Below are 26,135 nucleotides of genomic sequence, written 5' to 3' on the forward strand. Positions count from 1 at the left end.
TCGCACTGTGGGGACGTCTCTGTCTATAAGACTACTGTGACATAAGGTTAAGGGCATGTTGGGTACCTCGACACTCGATACTGAAAAAAGCCAACCCACATCCACCTACCCTCTCCCCCAAGTCCATCCTATTTTTTACCAAGGGGGACTTCTAAAATAAAATCAGCTGTCACTGGATGCCTGGGCCTCACTGAGCTTTGGAGCGCACTGCTGGAGCTGGTCTCCAAGCCTCACTGTCTCTCTCTGCCCAGGCTTTGCTTTCTCTGTTGGGTTAAGGCTGGGCAACTAAGCCTGTTTGATTTCCCGGAGATCCAAGGGCCTTTTCTATTCTGTTGGATTCTATTGCGTATTGACGTACAGAGCAACCTACACATTCAAAGAAGGTAAGAGATGTACGCATTTCAAGGCAGACTCGTGTATCAACATAAGCCGCACCACCAGCACAGCTCTTTTAAAGTGATTTTCCACCGAAGCAGAAGTGGAAGGAGCCAGATTGGAAACGCTAGATGACATTTTAGCCGTTAATGAATTGGTTTGATGTGCCTGGGCTTCGCTGACATGAGGAATCTTTGCTGTAAAATTGGAAATAGATGAAATGAAGCTGTATTGTGTTGGAACATCAGATGCCGGGGCTTCATAAAGAATGAGACGTGATATCGCAGTAGGTTTCTGTGATTCCACTAGGATTTGTGCATTGTCATAAAACATGCATGAGCCCTTCCTGTTTCCTTCCACCAGACGTAACCAGCAGCAATCTGATCTGGAGTATTCTGAAAGCCTAGCAAATCGGAGACAAAGTGCTTAGCCTAGCATAAGGAAGCACCGGAGGGCAATCCAGTCTCCATGTAAAGAAGTTATTTTGATAGATTTGACAGCTCAATTATTGTGCCTGTTTTGCTTTCGTTGGTAAGGAAGAAATCGCCCTCCATGGCTGACATTTCAATTAGTGTAGCTCGATTTGGCTCTCCTGTCAAACCTCGCCAGCCAAAAGCTTCGGTCAGTAAGTAATGAACAGAAAATTGGGTTGCTTAAGGCTTCTGTTGTGAAGAGAGGGCAGAAAAGGGGGTGACACCTCTGTGATTAGCGGACGGCCTCTGCTTGACACAGATCTATGGGCCTTGATTTAGCTTTGAGCCACGAAGCCATGCTGCCTTCTCTTGCACCCTTCCTCCGAAAATTACTCTCTTGTTCTTTTCCCTCTCTCTTTCCTGGACACATTTTCCTCTCTCGTCTCTTGCCCCGGCACCCCATGCCGCCCTTCACCTCCTCACTTCCCCGCTAGCCGGAGGTGCGGCACCTCACCTCTGATCGCTTTAGTGCATTCAGCAGCGTGGAGCCAGTGACAGGGAGGTCAATGGCCCTCGGCTCGACTCGATATAGCCCGCTGAGTCGTGCGTACCGGCAGCAGCATGGCCTTCCCTGTTGACTTTTCCCGGCCTCTCCCACTTCCATTACCGCCCCCTCCCCCCTTGCCCGGCGCCATTACTTGTGCTGCCGCTGTGGCATTGAAGAGATAAGAAGCTAATACTCTGAGAAGAAGAAAATAATAGTCTGTGTGGTGGTAAATATGCCTCCAAGCAGTCCAATAGGCGCTCCGTCAGAAGTAGAAATGACACAGGTTACAAGTGTAAGGCTTTGAAAAAGTTTCTTCCTACACTGTAAACAGAGTCTTGGCCCTCATTATGTTTGAGCATCTTGTTTGAAAGCTATTATTACTGCTAATTAAACATCCGTTGGTGCCAGTACTAATTAGCAGCAGCATAGGGAGATGGTTCAAATCTTTGAAAGTATTCTATCTTATTAGAAGTTCTTCAGTTTTTCCTCTACTTTGTTTTATTGCTTTCTTTATTTCTCTCTCACATACACTTCCACTCCATAAATCTCCCTGTCACGGGGGAACATGACGCTGCAGACAGAGCCTGTTTATAAAAAGGCTGGGTTTATTTTTTTCCTCCAGTCAGCCCCCACCCCCACTTCCCAGGACCCCGGTTACCTCACCTCCATGCTATGTCAGCTTTGTATACGGCATACCCTTCACAGAAGCCAGAGATATCCGAAGCACTGTTGTCACCGCTCTCAGGCATCAAAACCCCATGTCTCTGCTCCTCTGACAGCTCTAGACTATGACTTCAACAGTTATCTCGGGTGATAAATGAGAGCATTATCCTTGTGTTTCTGTCATCAAGCCAGTATTAGGTTACACTGCAGCCCCAGGTATAGGATTTCTGACCTATATTTATAGGATGCTGCGGGTAAAACACCATGTTTATTTTCAGATGCTGCTGTCTCCGGCAGCCTATTTCTCTCCCTGACAAGTTATTGGTTACACTAACATGCCGGACGTAGCAGAAAGCTAAAATTGGTGGGATGAGAAGGGGAGCATGTTCTTCTGTCATATGGCATCTGTATTAAGGCCTGCTCACACCAGTACGTGGCACACATTAATCCATGGATTGTTATGAAATATTTGGTTAAGGGGGCTTGGTGACTTGCTAGTTGGTAAACAACCATAGCTGGGGAGCCGGGACCATAATACAAAATAGCACAACTCACAATAGCTCCCCAAGCTTAAATTTATTTCCTCTGCACTTGTGCCATTTACCCCCTTGGCATTTATTTCTCTGGATTTTACTTTGTCATTTCATTCCATTTAGAGTTATTGAAGAAGGAAAAGAAAACTCTCACAAGCAGCTAATGAGCTTGCTAACTGACAGTTAACAAGATCGTTAGCTTGGTCGCTAATGGGCCAAATAAATCCACAAGTTGTATTTGTACCATCAGCTTCTGTCTCGTAACTGTCTGCAATCCATTCCTCTTTTTGTGGATGGTGCAACACAACTAATAAGCAACAATTATCATAGCATTTTAGACTCTTCAGCTCTTCGTTTCCTGAAAGGTCAGCAGTCAAGACAGGATCAAGAAAATGTTCTCAATTTTTGAAGCTTGTGTACAACTTCAGGGCAGAAGTTAAGCACACCAAGCTAAAATTCTGTTATGTGCGCTGCTAATAGCAGAAGGATGCCAAACAGTATGGATTTTACAATCTGCATCTTTAATAAATTCACTTTTGTTCAAAAAGTGATTCAAAAAAATGTAACAACAAAACGTTTGCGCACACTATTGATAGATGGTGCAAATTGGCAAGTCAAAGTTCACCAAAGTTGAACAGCACAAAACATTTGTGCAGTTTTACTCATGTGATTGTAAACTTTGACAGTTTTTCATGCTGCTATGACTGGACATTTAGACTGGATTTATGAGGGAAACCACCAAATACAGAGGTCAAACCAGTGGGTGTTTGATTTCTTCATTTTGATGATGTAGATACCGTCAGTGGGCTATATCAAACCAGTGCAGTCATAGATACACTATAAGTGGGCTGAGGAGAGTGCAAAGATAGCTCACTTTGTACAACAAAGCATGAACGGTATGTACTATACCACTAAGCACTGTTACTAATCTCTTTTCTACTACAGCACCAAGGACACCTTCACTGCATCCATATGCATTCAAGAAGCAACTGCTATAAGGCTTTCCAAATAAACATTATTGAAGAACTGACACTGACTTCTAATCTGAGCCAAAGTAATACTAGTATACATGCATGGATGCAGAAAAAAATATGCTAGCGTCAAGTGTGAAATCACAAAGAGGAGGATTTCAAAATGTCAAAAGGTTACAGCGTGAGCACATAATGAGAGAGAATAATTTCTATTTAGGGTCCTCCTTCATCCCACAGTATTGTTGCCCGGAGAGAGAGAACATGCCAAGTGCTAAAAGGTCCAGTGTGGGTGTATGCTGAGCCTTAATGGAGCCTTCTCTGTTTCCTAATGATGCTTTGTAGCACAGAAAAGTCAAATGTAAAATGAGTGGTCCTCTCTAATTGGCTGTCCGCAGGGATTTGCTGAGCAATATGAAGTATAAAGTAATGCTTTGTGATTAATGAGTTTTGCACTTCGGTTTTGTGTCGATATTTGTTAGGGATTGCTTGCCTCTGGACATTTCTTGGTGAAAATATCCACAGTGTCCAAGTAGCTATGTTTATCAAGGATTCTAAGTAGTTATGATTAGAAAAAGGCAGAACATTTTATATTTTAGACATCAAAGACACCACCTGGCTACATTTATGTGTTTATTTCCTTTTATTATACTCCGGTTTAATTGAGGAAACCACTGTGATTATATTATATTTTGGTAACAGTACTGTTGTCTCTGAAAATAGAAAATCCATTCCATTGATTCTGGTTGAAACAGTCACATCAGCCTGTTCCAGATACCTCAAATATACTGTCCCGTAGTCCAATTACTAAAGAGCAAGCTCTGTCTGACAATTGCATGAAGTTGAGTTTGGTTTGCATGCATCAGTGAGGGGGATTCACATCTTAGAGGGTGATTTGTTTTTGTTTTTGTTTTTTGTGTGTAGCTGCAGGCAGTACAGGTAGATCCAGGTCAGAACATCCCCAGGACTGGGCACCGGGCGCAGAGGACCAGGAGACAGAGCCGGTGTCGGTGAAAGAGCGGCTGGCGATGTATCAGGCCGCCGTGTCGAAGAAAGAAACCAGCAGTTCCTCCTCGGCTGCGGTAAGACGATACTTCCACATGGATGTAACGAGAGATGGCAGTCAGAATACGCAGACAGCCTGGAGGCCGGCAGATTGAGAAGTGTTTGGCGGAAACTGTTAAATTAACAATGTGACTTTGCTGGTTTTTATGACCAAATTTCTCTCATTTAATTCTCCCTAAAGTATAAATCTGCTGTCACTGAGCACTGTCCTGCTTGCAGGCTACTTTATTGAACAGGAACGAGGGGGGTGGCTGCCAGAGGGCTCTGGTGGGATGGTAGGATTATTCCTCACAAGTGTCATACGGCTCAGTGCTGGATGGGAAAAGCAAACCTCTAGAGCGTGAATGAGAGTCAGGAGGAGGTAACTAACAGTCATATAGGGCTGCTGTTTCAGCATAACATACCATTTATTTCATCATTTATAAAGACAGGTCCAATGCTGAAGCTTTTACTAGTGCTGGAAGTAACTAATTACACTTACTCATGCGCTGTACTCAAGTACGACTTTGAGTTACATATACTTCACTTCAGTAGTTCCATTTCATGCTACTTTTTCGTGAGATCTGTTTTCTTTTTACCACTTTGATGTTTGAACTGGTCTGTCAGTATTGATGTTTCAGATGTCTGTGAGTTGTTTGCAGCTCCGCCAAACAGACATTTCAGCGATAAGCTCTAGCTTTAGGCTCACAGGAGTAAAATTATCCAATATTTCACAAAAAAAACTGAAAAAAGGAATATACATTTGGGTAGCAGAACTTTTTCTTCTTTTCGCTCCCATGAATCATCTCACAGCTGCTCGGATTTATCTGAGGACCCTTTGGAGGGGGCCCTGAGCCCTAGGTTGCGAACCATATCATATCATCAGCATGATATCCACTGAGGTCTGCAGAATCAGGAATAATATAATTGCTGGTAATACTTCTTTTACACAAGTAGGATTCTGAGTGCAGGACTTTGTTGTACTGGTTCTTTTATTAAAATAAAGGATAAAGGAATCAAAGACATTTATTTATCATTACACAACACAAGGTTGTATAACAAAATCTAAGTCTGCAGTTTCTTCATGCTAGACACATAGAAGAAGATGATTGAATTCATAGAATAACATAGAAAATAAATCAAACCAATATATACAGTTGTTTATATACTGTACATATAGACGTACACTGTACACCCATTGATTTAGTGTCTGGGGGAATGTAAACAGCAGCAACAAAGTAGTGATGATAATCTGGTTTTATCTTCACATAAAAGAAAACAGTGTCCATCCACTGCATCTCATCCTGCGCTCCGTCGGCTCAGTCCACCCATCGAGGATGTTGATGGAGCAGGTCTCTGTAAAAATCCGGGCACAACAGTCTCTGATTTCCCTTTGTTTGGGTGACCTGAGGCCCATTTCGTCCAAAAACCGGACATTAGCCAGGAGCAGCCTCAAGTCCAAGCTAGGCCAGCGTCCCTTCCCTCCCCTCCTGGGGCGACCACAGCACCCCCGCCATGGTGGGCTGGTCCCGATCTGAGTACTTTATCTGTTCATTTAAACACATTTCTTTTCACTCACATGCATCTTGAACGCACATTATGAGACATTCTACCAACAAATATGTAGGTATTCATCATTACTGGATGTAAAGGCCACTGTAAATCCAACAGTATACTATTGATTCATGTAATTCCAACATTAAATGCAAAAAGTAGTTTTTATTTAATCAGATGACCTGTATATAAATGACATATTGAACAACAGACAGTTGATTATATTGTACACGCTGATATTTTCAGTCAGTGATGAAGTGAAAATGTTCACATTGTTCAGTCCTAACAGGCACAACAACACACAGGCAGGGATAGCTACACACACACACACACACACACACACACACATCTTGTTACACAGACTCAGCACACAAAACCACCAATAACCACGACAGAGTAATTTTAACTGCATCTGCAGTGAAAAATATGTGTATTTTGCAGCAAATTCAAATAAACCCACGCAGGCAGCACACAAGCAGACCTTCACACATCATTCCTGCTTTGATTAAACACAAAAAACATTTCTGAATATCTCTGAGTCATTAGTCATTACCAAGGACCAAAAAGCCTCTGCGGCTTTGAAGAGCCTGCATTCACTTTATAAACCCAGTAATTCAACTGTGTGAGCAGTTAGTCAGCCAAGGCCATTACAGTAAGTCAGCTCCATATCTAAAATAGAGCCTATCTACTGGAAAATGCCCTCTTTCCTTGTTAACTCCGGTCTACAACTACCGTACATGACTTGATGGAAATATCACTTACAAGCTTAGATCAGTTTTAGAGTGAATGAGAAGAGAGGCAGCGATGTATCTGATTGGCAAACTGATCAAAGTTTTAGGCTCTTTAAACCATCATCAGGAGCAGGTAGAGGTGTCAGGAAACAACAGCTAACCAATGGCAGGTGTGACAGGCCTGAAAGGAGTACGTATATACAGATATTCCGCACCTGATTTATCCCTGTTGACTCGCCACTGTGGCAGAGGATACAGAGAGAAACACAAATCAAAGATGCATTATTAAGTTACTTCACCAGAGTTCTCCGCTCGCCACATGAATACTAAAGAGCGGAAACAACCTGCTATTTTTCATAACTTCACCTTTCTGTTTCTTAATGTGGCCTTTTGCATTAATAGGTGTTTTTTCTGAATTTAATGGCCGATAGAAGTTCCAGTCCTGTGTGATATGATTGAAGGAGCCAGTGATAAGTACTTATTAAGTAAGCCTAAATCTGTTTACAGAAATAATCTTGTGAAAGGAGTTTAAGGGTGGGGTGCCCCAGTAGCTCACTGTATAGACCGTGTACCATGTATCAAGTCCTTACTGCAGTGAGTCAGGTTCTAATCAGGCTCAGTTCCTTTGCTGCAAGCAATCCCCGCCTCTACTGTCTCTCTTCTGTCTCTCTACTGTCACTCTTCTGTCTCTCTACTGTCTCTCTTCTGTCTCTCTACTGTCACTCTACTTTCACTATCCAAAATGAAAAAAGCCCCCAAAAAAGTTTATATATTAGTGGACCTACTGGTTTTTGAGCAAACTTCAATAACTATAGCTTTAGGGTTTAATACAGCAATCCAAGTGGATCTGTTGGTCTGTTAGGTGATAAATAACTGTCCAGCATGTCATTCATCAGGCCACACTGTGGTATGTTTATAGAGGGTGACCTGCCACCTTCTGGAGTCTTGGTACATGACGAGACAGAACAGTTGCATAAACAGTGTGTAATAAGGCACAAGAGGCTGTGTCTTACAGTGATTATAAAACAGTGGTGATAAAAAAAAAACAATAACTCAAACAGAATTAGAAGAAATAAGAAAATCTGAAGATAAAGAATTTTAAAAAAGTGTCATCCAGCAGTGTTAAATTTTCCCAGTGAGTGCATTAACAGGCGACAGGTCTGCATAGCAACAAGCCACTTGAGGCTTGAACAAGTTTTATAGCCATTTCAGACCAGATGAAAGGTGAGTGCTTTTCTAGCTGCACTAACATCATTGTCTCAAGCAGCTTGTAGCATTTTAGAAATGAATGTAACACATAATTATCCTTCAGTCATGGGATGAATTTAGACAAATCTTTTATATTTTTTTAATAGACGGTTACATAATTCCCCAAAACAACAGAAAATCATAACAGCAGCTCCAAACATGACTCACTGAATGATCTACTTGAATGATTGCCGGTGTGGCAGCAACCGCCCCAGCCTCGATTCTCAGTGGCAAGCCTCATGTGGTGGCTACTGACAGCTGAGTGTGTGTGTGTGTGTGTGTGTGTGTGTGTGTGTGTGTGTGTGTGTGTGTGTGTGTGTGTGTGTGTGTCTGTCTGTCTGTCTGTCTGTCTATCTGTCTTAGGGAGGGGGTTGTTGTGCTGGGGAGGCTAGTTGCCAGAGGGAATCAGCATAGGAATCTTGTTTTTCCCCTGTACCTTTGCAGCTGTTGTCTGCATGTCCACACACAAGTGACAAGGTGTTTAAAGATAGCAGGAGTCTTGATGGACACCGTTCAGTCCAGTCTATCATCCCTCAACCCCGTCTCTTACACAATACTCTACATGTACTGCTACTTTGCAACAGCAGAGAGATATTGTACAAAATGTAATGCCACCCTGAAGAGAAAACGTTTGAAAAGTCAAAAAATGTTGATCTTGCAATGCAATATTCATAAGTAAGGTAGTAAGACAGGACATGTTTATCTTATTAACATTTAATTTAAATTAATATTAATCTTTCCTTAATCTTAATAGAGATTATGGTAACATTGCTAACTGTCTCAGTACAGATATGCCAGTGGTATTGATATTTTAAATCTTAAATAAGCGAATATTTCCCAAAATCAGCCTTTATGATATAAGCGCTATTGTTGCCTAACGTGTGACTAAGGATATCTCCATCTTGTGCTTTCCTCTCAAAACAAATCAAATGAGTAATATATAACGTTTGTGAGAAATGGTCTATAATGATTTGAATTATTCACTTGATTCTAAACAATGAAGAAGGTAAGATCAAGAGAAGATATTGTATTGCGCACAAATAAAAAGGAGACACTAGATTCTCTCGTGTTTTAACCCGCCTGAATGCATGCTCAAGTGGAAATTCCATCTACAACAGTCATTTTAAGTGATGCTGATTTCATGTCATCAATGGAGCTACTGTACCCTCAAGTAGTAAAATATTGATAACATAGTGCCCTGCTATAAAATGTCACTGGCCTAAACTCCTCTGCAATAACGTGAATATTGCATTGTACCCCTCGTTTGCATGAAAAGGAAAGGTGATGGGTGCTGTGTGTTCAACATACGCTCACACACACATCAACTAACACACTTGGCAGCAAGCTTCTCACACATATATTACAGTTTCCAAGAAGCGATATATGCAATAGCATACATATAAATGTTTTATTAGGAAAGTAATTGACAATCCGAAACGGAGATTATTGTATCAAATAGTCAGTGTGCATTCTTGCCCAGATCTCGTAGGATGAGGACTGCATTCTCCATACTGATGAGATTTAGGAAGTCTTCTTCTCTCCTCCTCCTCCTCCTCCTCCTCCTCTTTGAAAAGAACCCAGGCTTCTGTATTTTCCAGCTTTAAGGAATAATGCCTTCCGTAGCTCAATAAAAAGTATTGAGAAGCGTGTTTGTTCCATTAAACTGACTAATCTGAAAGACTACATTTTCTATTGATGTTTCGCTCTCTGTTGTGGGATAGATGTGGGAAAAATAAATCCATTTAAATTGGTTGCCTGCCATCTTTGCTATTTTGGAAACTTCTGCCAGAAAAAAAACACAACAAAATGACTCATATGCTTTAATGTAGGTTTTTGTTCCTTTTCAGCTAGTTGCATCAGAAAGATTTATTATGTCCTGTTTGACGTGACTTATTTAAGATTTTACATACTGTACATGACCATGACCTACCTTTTATACCATCTAGAGGATTGTAAAGGAACCATCTTTTCTATATTTGTGAAATTACAGCCTTCATGCCATGTTTAATACCAATGCCAACACTTCTGGTGCTTCTCAAAACGTAGCATAGTGCCTCTTCATTCCCTTCCTACATTAGCATAAGTGAATGTTTAACATATTCACAATCAATGAGAGCGGTTTGGTTCACCAAGGTCAAATCCAATCTCATGTAAACTAACTAGATTTAGTGTGTTTAATGTATAATATGTACCCAGGTGGATTTCCAGGTGTATTACATGTTATCGGTTTTCTGTTGATAGATGTTGGACGAGTCAGAGGCTTGTTCGCTGCCGGGAGGCCTGGCCAGCGTGAAGAGACAGTTTGAGAACCAGGAGTTTGCCTCTTCGTCCTCCCAGTCCAGCGTCACTCAGTTTCATTTCGAGCAGAGATCTGTCCAGGTGAGAATTTAATCATGGTTTCTAAAACCTGCTGCAGCGAGCATGAAGTGATGAATATTTCAGTAGCACACTGAGTACTGAGAACTATTGTTATTATTGTACAACAAATGTGGAAATCCATGAAAAATATTTGAATAATAGAAATTTCTATTGATAACAGTTGTAATGGTATTTCTACATTTGCATCACATGAAAAGGGGGGAATTTTTAAAGGAATAGTTCGACATTTTGGGAAATGTGCTTATTTGTGTTCTTGCCAGGCCGTAAAAAAGGCTCTTGCTCTGCTCCTTCCATGTTGGAGAGGATTCTGAAGAAGATAATAGCAAAAATGTAACATTAGCTAAATGATTTGGCGATAAGGACTGTAAGCAAAAGGAAACGGCTTGCCAAGCTCTGTTCAAAGATACCAAACCAGCAACTCTAAAGCTCACTAATTAACACATCATATGACGTCTGCTTAATGTCAAAAACAACAAGTTGTGTTTAACAGGGAGTTATGTTCTGGAGGTATTTCTCTCTGGCACACTAACTTCCTGGTAAATATAGGTTTTAGTACAGACTGAAAAAATAAGGTACAATGTCAATCAATGCAATGTGTTTATTATTGAGTTATGGAGGTGCTGATTTGTGGATTTTTTACTAAAGTAAAATCAGTGTATTTCCCAATATATCAAACTACTCCTTTATGGCTTAAGGTTGGGTTAAGGTTACGTGTAATTATAATATAAGCTTTGGTCATTGATAAATAAGGACACCTTAACCCAAAATCTGAACTTTAATAGTTATATAAATGCACACATCCAGTAAACAACAACAACAGTGATAATATAATCAGGTACTGAATATGCATCGTCTGCACAGACAATAAATTGTTAAAGATAGTGAAGATAGCAGACGAAAGGAGTATTTTTCTTCCTCCTTTTTAAAGTCAACAGAACTTGGAAGACAGAGTAGTCCTGTTCTTTCTGTTCACCAGCTCCGTGTGAAGTGAGAAACATATGAATACCACTGAGTGATTTCTACTGTAGCTCTTTATTGGAAAAACGTGGCTGCGCCTCTGAGCTGTTCTTGTAGGTCAAATGAAAGAGGGCACCTTGAACTTTGCTCTTCTATGTGGCACTGTCATCCAGTGCGTGAGGAAAATGCCAGAACACGTTAGCAGTCTGAGACGGGCCCGGATCTCAGCGAAGTAAGGTCAATTCTGCCCCTCCATGCATTCTCCCCCATCTGCTCATTCAGGCGGAAGGCAGAGTGGATTCATCGAGCGCACAAGGACCTGGCTGAATGCTAAATTTTACATAGGGGTTCGTGAGGGGGACATGCCTGTTTGATCGAGTTATTGCCTCAGTGCTGCAGCTGCAAACCACACAGTTTTCTTCGCAAGTGTAATATCTGAGTTCTGTTTTAAAACTGGTTGTACATCAGGAAAGATATTATTATTCTGGCATAAGTGGTTCCAAAAGTACCCCCATCCTCCATGTATCTTTCATGTTAACAGCGGATCATACAAACTTAAATATTATATTTCTCTTTCATCTTGTTCAAATTGCATGAATCTCACTGGAGGAAATGGCTGATGCAGTTTTGTACAGTTTTTGTAATCTATTGCTTTTTCTCTCCAACACTGAAATCCTCCTTTTGTGGAATCTAAACTTAGTAGTTCCCAAGGAAGCAGCTCTATAATGGGAAAGCATTTCTCACTGGCCACAGAGGGGTTTTATTAAGTTTCACGGTATAAAAATTAGTTACTCTCCCGCTGTTTCTTACAGCTCACAGTCGTGAGGTGATAAAACCGTGACATGTGTGTGTCTGTCTTTGTGTGTGCGGCCATTTGTGCGCTGTATGTCCATTCCTGTGCATGTGTTGTCAATGCTAGAGGGATTCAGTGTGTCCGCATTCTCATTTCTCTGTGTTTGACAGGAGATGTCAAGCTCCTCAGAGGTGACAGTGAAAAGCAGTGCCAGAGAGGTCGTTCCCACCACAGCCCTCTTTCAGAATCAACAAGAGGTACTGGCTGTTACACTCACCATTTGTCACCAGCTGTATGGTAGCACCTTACCTCTGACAGGCTGCTAATAAACCCAGTCTGAGTTCTTGGGTTATTTCAGAAGTTTCTGTTGCACTTTACATGCCCTATATAGAAAATTAGCCTCATGCTAAGCCTTTAACTTCTCACTGATTGAAAACAGTTGGAGGCTACAGTGCCGTTGCAAGTATACTAATGATTTGCCACCATCTTTTCACAGGTGATCCATGATGAAAGAGTCCACCATAACAATGTGGCAGCCAGTTATGGAAACCATTACAATGAAACAGGTTATTCTGCTCATGTCTTTTATATTGTAATTTGCACGTTTTTATCACAGCACTGCTTGTGTCCTGTATATTAATGATTGTTCCTACAACTACTGAATAAGGGATGAGCTATGAAAATGACTGCAGATGATTTTCCATTCAGTGCATAGCAGCAAATCTAATCAGGGCAAAGTCAGGAAGGTAAAATATTGGAAAGTGGAAATTGGGCAATCACCGCTGCATGGTTTCAGAAAATGAAAACTACTCAGGTTTTTAATGAAATGATTTATTTCTCTTTCCAATCCCCCTGAGCTCCCTCACTGCGAATGACTTAATGAGGCAGCCTTCTTCTTGTGTCTAATTCAGTTATGCTCGTCGGAGGAGAAGACCTACCAAAGGTTTCCACTCAGGCTTTGAAGCAGCAGTATGAAAAAACGATTGAGGAAGCTGCACCAGCCAAGGAAATTAAGGTAATGATGCTGTCTGTTTATCTAAATAGATGTTAGTTTGGGATTTTTATGCGTTATCGATAGGAAGATGAGGCCACATCATGAAACCATCAAAAAGAAATTGTGCCATCAGTTGAAGGAGAATAAATAGGATTGGATAAAAGACCTCATGTCATTTGAAAGCCAGTCTGAAACTTTTCAGTGTTAAAAGGAAAATCCAGACAAAAACAATAAATCACATTACTGTCTTAAGTTAATGTGATCTTAAATGAATATTTCAATCGAGTGAGTAATTAGGAATGTGCAGGACTGTATATGTCTGGGTTTGACAGACTCTAGACTTCTGTATTTGTGCATTTAAATAGGTTTGTTATGTGGTGCTCTTGCTTCTAGCTCTGGAAAATAAATTTTACTCAGCTGCACAAATCAAATGTATGATTATTGTTTTAGGTTGAAACACTCACTGTCCTTCTCTCCTTAAATGAAACAACTTACGAATCATAGGTTGATGTGGATTTCAACCAGTTTCAGTGGACACCAGTAAACCAGTCCTCCAAAGCCTCAGCCATGACAAGCTATGACACCTCCTCCACTGTAAAGACGGCGACTTCCTCATCAGTAGCGTCTGCCTCATCAGTGGCTTATGAGATGACAGACCATTTCCCTCCGCTACCGTCAAACCTGATGCAGGAAATCCCTGAGTATGTCTCTTCCCAGTCTCAGGAGCTAGCTTCCCAACATAAGCAGATTGTTAACAAGGAGCAGTATCATAAACACAAGAGCATGGCTGAACTAAAGCGTCTTTACAAGCACATTCATCCAGAGGTCCGCAAAAACCTCGAAGCGGAGATCTTGAGTCAGCTCACTGAAGCAGAAATCAACGACTTGCAAAAGGAGGAAATGGTGGGAGAGGTCCAGCAGGCATGCTATATGTTTGAAAATGACGGTAACAGTAAATGTTCAAGCCCTGACAGAGAGTCCGTGGAATGGGATGAGATCCTTAAAGGTGAAGTGCAGTCCGTGCGCTGGATGTTTGAAAACAAGCCACTAGATACGATCAAAGATGAAACCCCAGATGAGAACGATGTGAGGAATATTGCCCAGCAGGAAATCATTGCTGGCAAAGATGTCAGATACACAGCTTGGATGTTTGAGACTCAGCCCATGGATGCTCTGGGGACAGAAACTCTTGATTCAACTGAGCAGTCACAAAAAGCAGCTGAACTGGCGAGAGGAGATGTCCGCACTGCTACGTGGCTTTTTGAGACGCAGCCACTCGATTGTCTGAATAAGATCTACCAGGAAGAAGAGCAGGAGACAGATGTTGTGGTCAACAAAGACATCGCCGGCGGAGATGTGAAAACCGCTAGATATCTCTTTGAGACCCAGCATCTGGATTCCCTGGGTAAAACAGAAACCATTGAGGAGAGCCACTTCCTAAACCTGAAGTCTGAGCTGGAAGAGATCAAAGGGGAAGTGAAGACAACAACTCGCAGATTTGAGACCCAGCCCATGTGTGTGATAAGAGGGGATTCAGGAGAGATGCTGGAGATCACCACCATCCGCAGGGAGGAGACTGAGAAAGGAGACGTCAAGACATCACGCTGGATGTTTGAGACCCAGCCCCTGGATATGATAAACAAAGACCCTGCTATGGTAAAGCTTATATGTGGTATTTCCATGGAGGACAACATTCAGTGTGGCGTGAACAAAGGTAGATGGCTTTTTGAAACAAAGACTCTTGACACCATTAAGGATGAGGAATGGGAGAGTACCAGAATGCAAAAGGAAGAAATAATTGGTGCTGATGTGAGGAAGCACTGTCTGGTTTTTGAGACTCAGCCTATGGATACTCTGAAAGACAACACCAATGCCAGACCTTTACCTTCAGAAGAGATTGTAGGAGGTGATGTTCAATCAGCAAAACATCTGTTTGAAACAGTACCGATGGAAAATCTGAAAGAACTGCTTGAAGTGGGAAAACTTCAGAAAATGATTGCATCTGAGGAAGAAAAGGGTGACGTGAGGCATCAAAAGTGGGTCTTTGAAAGCCAGCCACTTGAGAATATAAGGGAGGAGAAGAAGGAGATTACAAGGACTGTGAATGTTGAAGCTCTTGACAAAGGAGATGTGACAAACTATAAAGAAAGGTTTGAAAGCATGGATTTAAGTAAGTGTGAAGGAACACAAAAAATTCAAGTTGAAGGTGTCACAAGTGGGTCTGTCAAATCCAACAGAGTTCTTTTTGAGTCTACCCCTATGTATGCTATGCAAGACAGCTCTGGCCATTACCATGAGGTGAAGACCGTGAGGCGTGAGGAGATTGTGAAGGGAGATGTGCGCAGCTGCAGATGGATGTTTGAAACACGTCCCATTGATGAGTTTGACGAAAGCATTAATAAGTTTCAGATCATAAAAGGTATATCCAAACAGGAGATCGAGTCAGGGGATGTCAAAACAGCCAAGTGGTTGTTTGAAACTCAACAGCTTGATGCCATTAAATCTTTTAATAATTCTGAGGATGAAGAACATAAAACTAAGGAAGATATTGAGATTGAGAAAGGGGACGTTAAGACTTGTAGGTGGTTATTTGAGACTCAACCAATGGATGTTCTTTATGAAAAGGTGGAAAAGAGCGAGACTGATGTAGAGGAAGTGCAAAAAGGTGACGTCAAAACATGCACTTGGCTATTTGAGACCCAGACACTTGACAATATTCGCGATCATACAGAGTCTGAGTCTGAGACCATTCTGAAAACCTGCACTGTGAAGCAAGAGGACATCCAAGGAAAAGATGTGCGCCTGGCCCGCTTCCTCTTTGAAACCGAAAACCACGAAAATATTACAGGTGAGGACAGCAGTTCTTTCAGAAGGGTTACGGAAATCAACATCGAGTCAGGCGATGTTTCCAGGATGAAGTACATCTTTGAGAATCGCTCTTCTGACATTATGAGCTCCACCTCGGAGGAAACAATGCAAAGGTTGAAGACACAGCAGGCTGAGGACATCCAGAGGGGAAACGTGGTTAACTGTACCTGGATGTTTGAGAATCAGCCGATTGATGCCATCCGTGATGAGGCGAGGGAAATTCGCACTGTGACTGATGTTCAGGGGGGCAACGTTGACAAAGGCCGCTTCACTTTCGAGACATACTCTCTGGATAAAATTAAAGATGAGTCAACTGAGACTAATATTTCTAAACTCACTAGTATCTTTAGAGATGAAATAGAGAAAGGAGATGTGAAAAATTACACCATGATGTTTGAAAGTCAGCCACTGTATGCCATCCGTGACAAAGAGGGCCATTACCATGAAGTAACTACAGTTACCAAGGAAGAAATTATGAGAGGAGATGTGGTGGGGGCCCGATGGCTGTTTGAGACAAAGCCACTGGATTCAATCAGAGATTCAGAGGAGGTCTATGTCATTAAAGCTGTGACTGAGGAAGGCATCAATAAAGGAGATGTTAGCTCTGCTCGGTGGAAGTTTGAAACGCAACCTCTGGATGAAATTACAGAGGAAATAAAAGTTAGGTCGAAAACAGTCGCAGATATCCATGGCGGTGATGTGAAGACAAACAAGCAGCGATTTGAGACTGATGAGATGTCTCAAAAGTACATCAGAACTGTTAGTGTGAGCGAAATCCAAAAAGGAGATGTCAGATCTGCCACATGGATGTTTGAAACGCGCACAATTGATGAGATCCACAGCGAAGGCGCTGAGTATGATGGCATGGAGAGAGTGACAAAAGAAGAAGTAATGAAAGGGGATGTCAAACAGTCTGTGTGGCTCTTTGAGAAGCAGCCCCTTGACAGTATCAAAGAGACTGATGGCACAGAGCTTGTTGTTACGAAGGAGGAAATCCCACAGGCTGATGTGAAGACGACAACATGGCTATTTGAAACCACTCCATTCCATGATTTCAATGAGAACAGAATGGAAAAGACAGAAATAATAGGTAAAAGCATCAAAGAGACACTTGAGGAGCTTTACTGTCAGAAAATGGTGGACTCACAAGGTATTCTTATTGAGGCAGATGAGATAGGCGATGTCCGCATGGCAAAGTACAAACTCATGAGCCAAGACGCTCCACAAATCCAAAAAGAAGAGATTATCAGAGGGGATCTAAGCAACATAATGATGAACCTCTTGAACCGCAGGGAGACCACTGAAAGTGGGATAACTATTGACAAGGAAGAGCGGGGGAACATCAACACCACAGTGAAGCAGCTATTCAACCAGGAAAAAGAAATCAATTTTGAGAAAGAGGAAATTATCCGCGGTGACATTCAAGAGGCCATAAACAGTCTGCTCAAGAACGAGGGCTCCTCCAAGCGTGGCATTCTGATTCAAGAGGATGAGAAAGGAGACGTGAGAATGACTATCTATTCCCTCCTGAATAAAGGGGAGAGGGCTAGCATGGAGAAGGAGGATATTGTTCATGGTAACGTAAGCAGAACCCTTCACCGTCTTCTCTCCAACTCAGGAGGAGAAGACTCCAAAAAGATAAGGGTCGGAGACATGGAAAGGGGTAATGTGAGCTTTTACTCCACATGCATTGAGTCGGGAGCCTTGGATTACCTGAAACAGCTTCAGTACGAACCAGATGAAGCCCAGGAAAAGGTCGAAAAGGAGCATATCATAGGTGGTGACATTGTAGAGACCAAAATCTTGCTGCGGAACAATCAGCAGCAGATAGGTCGCACAGTGGCAGAGGATGATATAGTCCCTGGTGACGTACACAGCTCTGTTAAAGTCTTTATGACTGAGCCTACTGCTACCTACAGAAACTTAGAGAAACAGGACATTGTTAAAGGTGACCTTAGCGCAGCCCTGGATTCACTGACCCAAGCCATCAATCAGAAAGTGGTAATCGAGAAAGAGGAGGTGTTGAAGGGAGACATACCCACTACTTTGAAGTCTCTGGAGGAGGCTCAGCATCAAGCCAAAGAAATGGAAAAACCCGAAATCGTCAGGGGAGACATCAGAGGTGCTCTTGAGTCACTGGAGAAATCTGCAACCACCAATACAGAAGCAACTGTTGAAGATTTGGTACCAGGTGATATTAAAGGGACTCTGAAGTCCCTGGAGGAGGCAAAGCAAGCTGTGAAAGAGTTTGAAAAAGAGGAGATTGTGAAAGGAGACATTCACACTGCAATGCAAAGTTTACATGAGGCATCGAGCGACAAAAAGACTTACCAGCATCAAGTGAGCGAACAAGGGGACGTTAGAGGCACTATCCAGCTCTTGCTGGAGCCAACAAGTTCTTCAAAAATGCAGCGCAGGGGGAGCATTGAAGGAGATGTAAAAACATCCATAAAATCTCTCTATGAAGGACAGGAGACAACACAGGTGGAAAAAGAGGAGGTAGTAAAAGGGGATGTTCAGGGGGCAATAAAGTGTCTCATGCAAAGAAAACAGTATTCAAATCCAAAACGTATGTATCCCTCCAAGAAAGCAAAAGTGCCAGTGAAAAATCCATTAACTGTAAAGCAAGTGGAGCATGAATGCGTACATGAAGCTAAGACTGAGAGTATAGCAGTCAATCCTGCCCCCGCTGTGAAAAATCTTTCTAAGAGCGTTGAGTCACAGAAGCACACACAGAGGCACAACGAAAGCAAATCGGTGAAAACGCAGGTAATTACCCAAGAGGACCACTCTGTTACTGTAGCCAAAACAGACAATACGACTGGGGCTTCTCAACAGAAAAGCATAAAAGAACAGAAACAGAAAGCACTGCCCCCACAGAAAATACAAGCTCCTAAGCCTATTACGATAAAGAATAAACAAATGACAAATAATGATCAAACAGAGACCAAAACAGCTGATGTGAATGTGATGAAAGAGGTGCAAAACACATCACAGACAAATATTTCAAACAAGCAAATATGTGAAAAGACAATCAAACAGGTGCAGACCACAGTGACGGAGAAAACTGTCATGAATAAGCAAAATGTAACGGTATCAGAACAAGTGTCGACGTCTCAAAAGCAAACAGAGAATAAGGTTCTCACACAAAAGCAGAATATCAAAAATATGAAGAGTGATTACCGTAGCCTTGACATGAGAGGGAAAGGTGTAATCAAAAAGGCGAAGGCGGAGATTCACTTCCCCCCTCCTCCCTCCTCACCACCGCCACCCTCAGAGTCCGAGCTCTCCCTCCCCCCACCACCATCGCCAGTCTTGGAGAGCCCGGCATCCGCCACATCCCGACCTTCTATCATGAGGCAGGACAGCGACCTCCCACCTCCACCACCTCCTCCTCCCATGGAATGCATGAAGTCTGACCCTGAATTTTTTCCTCCTCCTCCACCTCCTCCACCTCCGCCCTCTGTGGGAGGACAAGATTTTCTCCCTCCGCCTCCCTCACAGCAAGAGCTTAATGCGTTGCCTCAGCCTCCCCCTGCAAAGCTGGTGAAACCAATTGGCAAGCCTTTATTTAAAGTGCCCAAGCAACCAGAAACACAGAAGCAGCCCATACAGGTTAAACCCAAATGGCAGAAAAAGCAGCCAACTCCTCCGCCACCTCCACCTCCACCTCCACCTCAGCTCCCTCCTGATCAAGAAACAACAGTGTCAACAGACCGTAAAGAAGAAGCTAAAGTTCAGGAAGTGAAAAAGGAAACAACCCAACAGATTGAAACAAGAAAGCACATTCAGTCTGAATCAACCGGAGTGTCAACAACAAAAATACCAAGTATCCCAGCCGTGAAGCCAATGCAAAAAGAAAGCCCACAGCCTCCTAAAAAAGCATTTGTCCCGCCAATTAAACTGCCTCCACCTACTGAAACTGCCCCAGCACCAAAGGCTAGACCTTATGCTCGCAAATTTAAAACCCCTCTCATGCTTGCAGAGGAAAGGTTTCGACAACAAAGGATAGAGAAAGAGGAAAGTGAGAGGAGTAATGTCACAACTCCCACTTCTCCACCAATTAATAAACTTTCCTCTGCTGCCAGTGCTGAGCTTTCTGCAGCACAGAACATTGAGAAAGAAGTGGCCACAGAAGTGACAAAAGCAAAGACAGAAGAAACTAAGACCGTTTCCAGGGAAGGAATATCAGCTCAAGACTCACCTGCCAAGAAAACCCCATCCCAGATCCCTTTGAGCAAGCCCTTGATCTCAGTGGTAAATAAGAAATCAGCCTCTGGATCCTCAACTGTGTCCTCAGATAAAAAGCATATTTCCAGCGAGCACTCCTCAGAAAAAATACTTACCTCCACTGATGTTGTTAAAAAGAGCCAAACTGCACCCAAGACTGTTTCTGTTTCTCAGTCTCATTGCGAGGCCAAAAATGTGAATGTCCAGTCATGCTCGAATGTGGTCACTTCTTCGGTCACGGAGCAACAGCAGTTTATTAAGAAATCCAGCACCAAGTCTATCGCTGCCACACAGAGTGCTGTCCAGGAAAATGTAAATCATCAAAGCCAGACTGCGGTCACATTGAAAGCTGAAGATGTAAAGAATATTAATGTGCCTCTGACACAGGAGGGAAAAATAAATCCCTCTCAACCCACTAAAATTCCAAAGGTAACTCCGAGTTTCAAGGTGAAAACCTTTAAGATGCCAACAGAGAAGAAAGACGATAAATGTGACAGTTTGGGACAAAAGGAATCAATGAAAAGTGAAATGCATTTACAGCAAGAGAAATGTAACGTGTCACAAAAAAGTGAAACAAAAGTGAATCAGGAAAGCAACCAGATGACGTCAGAAAGAACTGAGATTAAAGCAGAAATGAAATTAAAGGAGAAGAAAAGTCAGATGACTTTACCTATAAAGGAAGCTGAAGTGGAAGTTCACATGAAAAAGGGAAAGCAGGTGCAAAAGAATGAGACTGAAGTAAAGCCGTCACCATCAGTTACTGTTTTAATACCTAAGACGGCTAAGATAACATCTGCAGCAAGTCATCAAGGACAAGGCCATGTATCTGTCTCCCACACTCAGCAGAGCATAAAGACGGAGCAAATTCAAAGACATGAGGAGGTGGTTGTGACTGAGAGCGTGGTACAGCAAAGCCATCAGAGGCAAGAGGCGGTTCAGATGCAAACACAGCAAATAAAGCTACAAGCAGGAGAAACAAATAAAATGCAGATAAAGGCAGCAAAGTCCAAAGTTGAGCCTAAGGATGTGTCTGTGAAAGGGACAGCGAAAATGGCCCATAAAGAGGATGCTAATTCAGAAGAAATCACAGATTTAGAGAAATGTAGTATAATGCAGAAGCTGATCGTTCAAATAAAAGAGCTTGAGGGCACACCAAGCAAAATAGACTCCAACGCTGTCAGGATGATTATAAGCGAATTTCCTGACTGGGTGATGGGCTTGGATGAGAAAAAGAATTTAAGTGAAATTGCTAAAAAGCAAAGTAAGAAAAAGTTGAAGGAGATGATGTTCTATGTGAAAAATATTGTTCAGGCAAAGCTCACATTTCTTGGGGAAAGCTTGACAGCTGTGGAAAAGCAGGAGAAAGAAAAGGAAGAACCACTGGCGCCACTGCCGGTGCCTCCAAAACCAGATAAGAACGTTTTCAGTGCAGCGACTACAAAGATATCAAAGATCAGTATCGGGTCGTCCAAAACTGAAAAGAAGGTGATGGAGGAGCAAAAGTCACTTCAAGAGAAAAAAGTGCATCAGGAGCTGAGTGATGTGGTGGATCAGAGAGTGTCCTCCCCCTTAGCAAGCATCCGCACTCCATCACCCACTTTTATCAGTATCGAGTCAAGGAGAGTAGACTCGCCGCTCAGAGTGACTCCTTCTCCTCCGCCCTACAAATCCATCGGGACACCTCCGCCTCCTCCCCGCAAGTCATACACGCCCACGTCTACCTTCAGCAGGGCTACACCGTCTCCCACCCTGAGCCGCTCGGAGAAGCTGATGAAACTGAGGGATACCACCTCGAAGCTATCTCGTGGCATGACCCCTCCACCGCCCATGCCGGTGCCAGAGTTTTTTGCAGCTGAAAGAGAGCACTCATCTCCGCTGGGAGACAGGGGAACTCCCATAGAGAGAAACGAGCAAGGATTGGTGGATGTCGCAGAAATGGTGGACTCCATGACGACTGTGAAGGACAAAAAGTCTTTCTTTGAGGAGGCGCAGAGGTCTGAGGTGAGCAGGGCGTACATACGGAAGGATCCCATCGATATCCCCGAACGTTTGGGACCCGATGCTGAGGAAGGCACCGAGGCCGTGACTATAGACATTCTGAAAGAGGATCTCCCACGAGTTGACCTTTCTAAGCTGGTAAACAAATTTGAATCTCCACAACCAAAAGTCTACGCCAGAAAAGAGCCTATTGTCATCACTGAGAGGCTGGGGAGCGATACAGAGGATCCAGAGGCTGACCCACATACCCCAAGAGCCGAAGAAATCCCGACATTCAATGTTAAAGCAATAAAGAATGTGTTTGAGACAGGAGAGCACAGTTCTCAGGCCGCACGGGAGCTCAGAGAGCAAATAGAAAGAAGAGAACCTGAATCAGCCTATTCCGAGCCGGTGGGTCACTCTGAAACGACAGCCGTCACCGAGCAATTCTGCAGTATTGATGACTTCGGAAACATTACAGAGGAGACTAGGAGTGAGATGCGTTCTGGGAGCTCCCTGACCCGTGGTAGCCCTCCGTCCTACGCCGACGTGGTGAGAGGCAGCGTTCCAACAGTTGCCGTGCCCCCCGAGGCCTCCACCGAGGAACTGCTGAGAAACTTCCAGCAGTCGTGGGCCGAGAGCCAAGGAGTTTTCCAGAACCTGGGTTTCAGTGTCACAGAGCAGAGGACCTCGCAGTTTGTAACGCGCCAGCAGGAGACTGTCGTGACTGGTAAACCGAGCTGTGCAGCATGAGGATACTAAACCGGCGTGACGGTGTGTTTAACATGCTTTGAGTGTGAGCCGTTTAAGGCATCAACTGCACTGTGTGGAAACCATTAACATTGCTTTGTTATTTATGTCACGTGATTTCCTTTGATGTGTTTTTCATTTGAAATGTTCACACTAAAGCTTAGAGCAGTTTTGCACAATTTAATATTATTATACACAGGTTACACTTTGTCCTGTTTATTCATACCTCTGATGTGTGAAGCTGGCAGTGACGCGAACATATTGAGCTAATATTTCTGGTTGTGTGTGGATGCTGTTTTTACTGCGAGAAAGCAGAGAACCGCTTCAAATGTAGAAAGGAGAAAACAATACTTCTAATTCATTTTCATTCTTCAGTTCAAGGTTTTACCTTTGTTCCATGTTTATGAAATGAATTCTGAAATAGAAAATATGAAAATCAAACCTTCTAATACTGATACAAATTACAGTATAGTGCATTTTTATACAGTGCTTTGTCTAACACCTATAAGGATCATCATTGTGCTAATACACTCAGTTACTGCACTTTTATTTTGCTTGCTGTTATAACACAGTTAAATTAAAGTTTGTTGTAAATATTTTTTATCAATTCTCTGGAAAGTTTCCTGGAGAGAGCTATGTCATTTGATAGTAATTATAGATAACATTTCTCTACAAGTAGATATTAATTTATAATTCATTTATTATTTAAACTTTGTAATTATAATTTTCAAGAATTTACTTTACTTTGCAGATAGAAAAAGTTACATATTTTCTGTGAGACTATGTCATTTTTGGAAAGAATAAACGTATACTACGTGTAAGCATGTCACAGATAAACAGGGAAAAAAACTTGGAATATGAAGGGAAATTCAGTTGGCCGCTGTTTAGCAAAAGTTACATAGTCTCACTTTAAAGATTCTTGGTCAAGGGTTCCCAACCCGCAGGTCGTGACCCCCCCGAGTGGTCCCAAGATAAATTTAAGGGGTCATAATATAATTGAAGGGATTAGAAAGGTAGATAAAGTATTTGTTGTTGTTTTTTTCTTGTGAAATGGATGCTTCAACCTCTTTAGGCCTGTACAAATCTTTGAAATAATCCAATCTATGTAGGAAAACTACACTAGCAACTGAAAATCTATATTTTGTGTATAATTTATTCTATATTACGTGGCTCTTTCCAGGAAATTTCTTAGGCAATTAAAAAAAATTCCGAACCTGTAAATTAAAGTGTTATTTTGTTTCCTTTTCAGAAAATTCGAGTTCCAGAGTCCGAACTGTGCAAGGTGTGTCGGAAGAGGGTGTACCCCATGGAATCGCTGATTGCAGACAAACAAAACTTCCATAAAAGCTGCTTTCGCTGTGAACACTGCAGAGGCAAACTAAGGTGAAACTATTTCACAGAGCAAAAGCATTCGTACGGTTTTCCTTTGCACCACCTTAACATGTGTTGTTTTCTTCCTTTTTTTTTTTTTTAACAGTCTTGGCAACTATGCCTCTCTCCATGGACGAATGTACTGCAAGCCACACTACAAGCAACTGTTCAAGTCCAAAGGAAATTATGATGAGGGATTTGGACAGAAACCACACAAAGAACTGTGGAATAACAAGAACCCAGAGAATTCAGCTGAAAAAACAAAAATCAAATCGCCATCACCTGAAAGGAAAGTCATGGAGCCCAGATATTCCACGGCTCAGAGCACATTAGTTACTCAGGATAATGACACAAACGAATCAGTGGATGAAAACAAAAAAACCTCCAGTAAGATTTCTGTAGTGTGGCCTCCTCAATCAGATTCTCCGAAGAAATCTTTCACTGTCGAGGAGGAGTTGAAGTTGGTTAAGCCATCATGGCCCCCTCAGGAGGACTCTGCTCAGGAAAATGAACACCTAAATCAACCTGTGAAGCCTTCATTAAATGAGACTGATATCCCCGCAGCTAAAGTACAAAATGGGCCCCAGGAAAATGACAAGGTGCCGGAGCGTGCCTGTTTAACAGAGAGAAAGGCTGAAGAGACTCCAGCAGAGTCTGAGGCGCCGGCCTCCCTTGTAGCAGCCGCTGAGGAACCAGTGAGTGTTACTAACACTCAAGAAACCAAAGAGTCAAACAGTGGCTCTGAGGCTGTGACAAGAGTGGGTGCTGAAATGGACTCTGAAGTGCACCCTGGAGTGGCGGAGAAAGAACAGGACGAAGGGAATGATGGTGGAGCTGTGGAAAGCAAGAAAATGCCGGAGAAAGATGAAAAGGAAAGTGTGGAAAGGGGGGAGAAAGGGAAAGTAAATGGACATGACGGGCAGATAGAAAGTGCAGCAGGTGAGAAGGGAAGCCAGGAGGAGATAGATAAAGGAAATAATGACGGCATGAACAATGGGGAGGCGGTAAAGGTCACCTTAATAGATGAAGAGGCGAAGGAAGGACAGGCGCAGAATGCTAACTCCAATAATAATAATAATAATAATGGCCAGACGCTGCTTGACAATGAAATCCTGTTACAAGGGCTTACTGAGGATGAGGGAAAGAAAAATCCGTCACTCTTTTTGACAGATACAACTAGAGCAACAGATTTCTTCCAAGCTGATCACTGTGAAGAATCAAAATGGATGCCAAGTGAAGTGCTGCAATGGGCACAGAGGGAGGATGCTTTTGTGCCAGCGGGTGCCAAATGTACTGAAGCCACAGACTGCTATTCAGACACAAATTTCTTGACAGAGACAGCCGAGGGAGCGTTCGCTTTCAAAAACGAGGCCACCGAGCCAAGGATTAGCACATCAAGCTTCCTCGAGGACATTTTCGCTGGCCTTACCAGCAGCTCCAGCCTGCTATCTGATTTCAAGTCCGACATCTTCAGTCAATCTGCCGGGGAGACGCCTCTGGTGTCGTCGCTGGATGACCTTTTGGATTTCGGGATGGAGGCGAGAGACAGCGCAGATAAAGCGGGCGGTGTGACGGGAGGGGACTACAGCGCAGGGCGGGATGGCTCCTCTCTGTGGGCCGACGAGGACGACGGCCTGACAGTGGAGGAGCAGATCAAGAGGAACAGATGCTATGACGACGATGACGGCGACAGCTCTTGAAATCAACCCATTCAGCTAATAATCAGGCAGCGGCGATTAC

The 26,135-nt window shown here is 42.8% G+C and overlaps 1 protein-coding gene across 3 annotated transcripts in view; it reads left to right on the forward strand.

The window, feature by feature from the left end:
* xirp2a (xin actin binding repeat containing 2a) overlaps positions 1-24,650 on the forward strand; it is a 49,867-nt gene extending 25,217 nt beyond the window's left edge. For 2 of the 3 annotated variants that reach the window (XM_051428117.1, XM_051428118.1), the window contains exons 3-10: positions 4,424-4,581; positions 10,318-10,455; positions 12,376-12,462; positions 12,702-12,771; positions 13,117-13,220; positions 13,704-23,004; positions 24,274-24,407; positions 24,502-24,650. In XM_051428117.1, coding sequence (XP_051284077.1) covers positions 4,424-4,581; positions 10,318-10,455; positions 12,376-12,462; positions 12,702-12,771; positions 13,117-13,220; positions 13,704-23,004; positions 24,274-24,368 — 9,953 coding nt within the window. In that variant the 3' untranslated portion in view covers positions 24,369-24,407; positions 24,502-24,650. Of the gene's footprint in view, positions 1-183; positions 384-4,423; positions 4,582-10,317; positions 10,456-12,375; positions 12,463-12,701; positions 12,772-13,116; positions 13,221-13,703; positions 23,005-24,273; positions 24,408-24,501 lie in introns of those variants that run through there. The other variant, XM_051428119.1, reaches the window with a different exon arrangement.
* The last annotated feature ends 1,485 nt before the right edge of the window (positions 24,651-26,135 follow it).

Source organism: Dicentrarchus labrax, unplaced genomic scaffold (genome assembly GCF_905237075.1).
Source record: "Dicentrarchus labrax unplaced genomic scaffold, dlabrax2021, whole genome shotgun sequence".
Taxonomy (NCBI): domain Eukaryota; kingdom Metazoa; phylum Chordata; class Actinopteri; family Moronidae; genus Dicentrarchus; species Dicentrarchus labrax.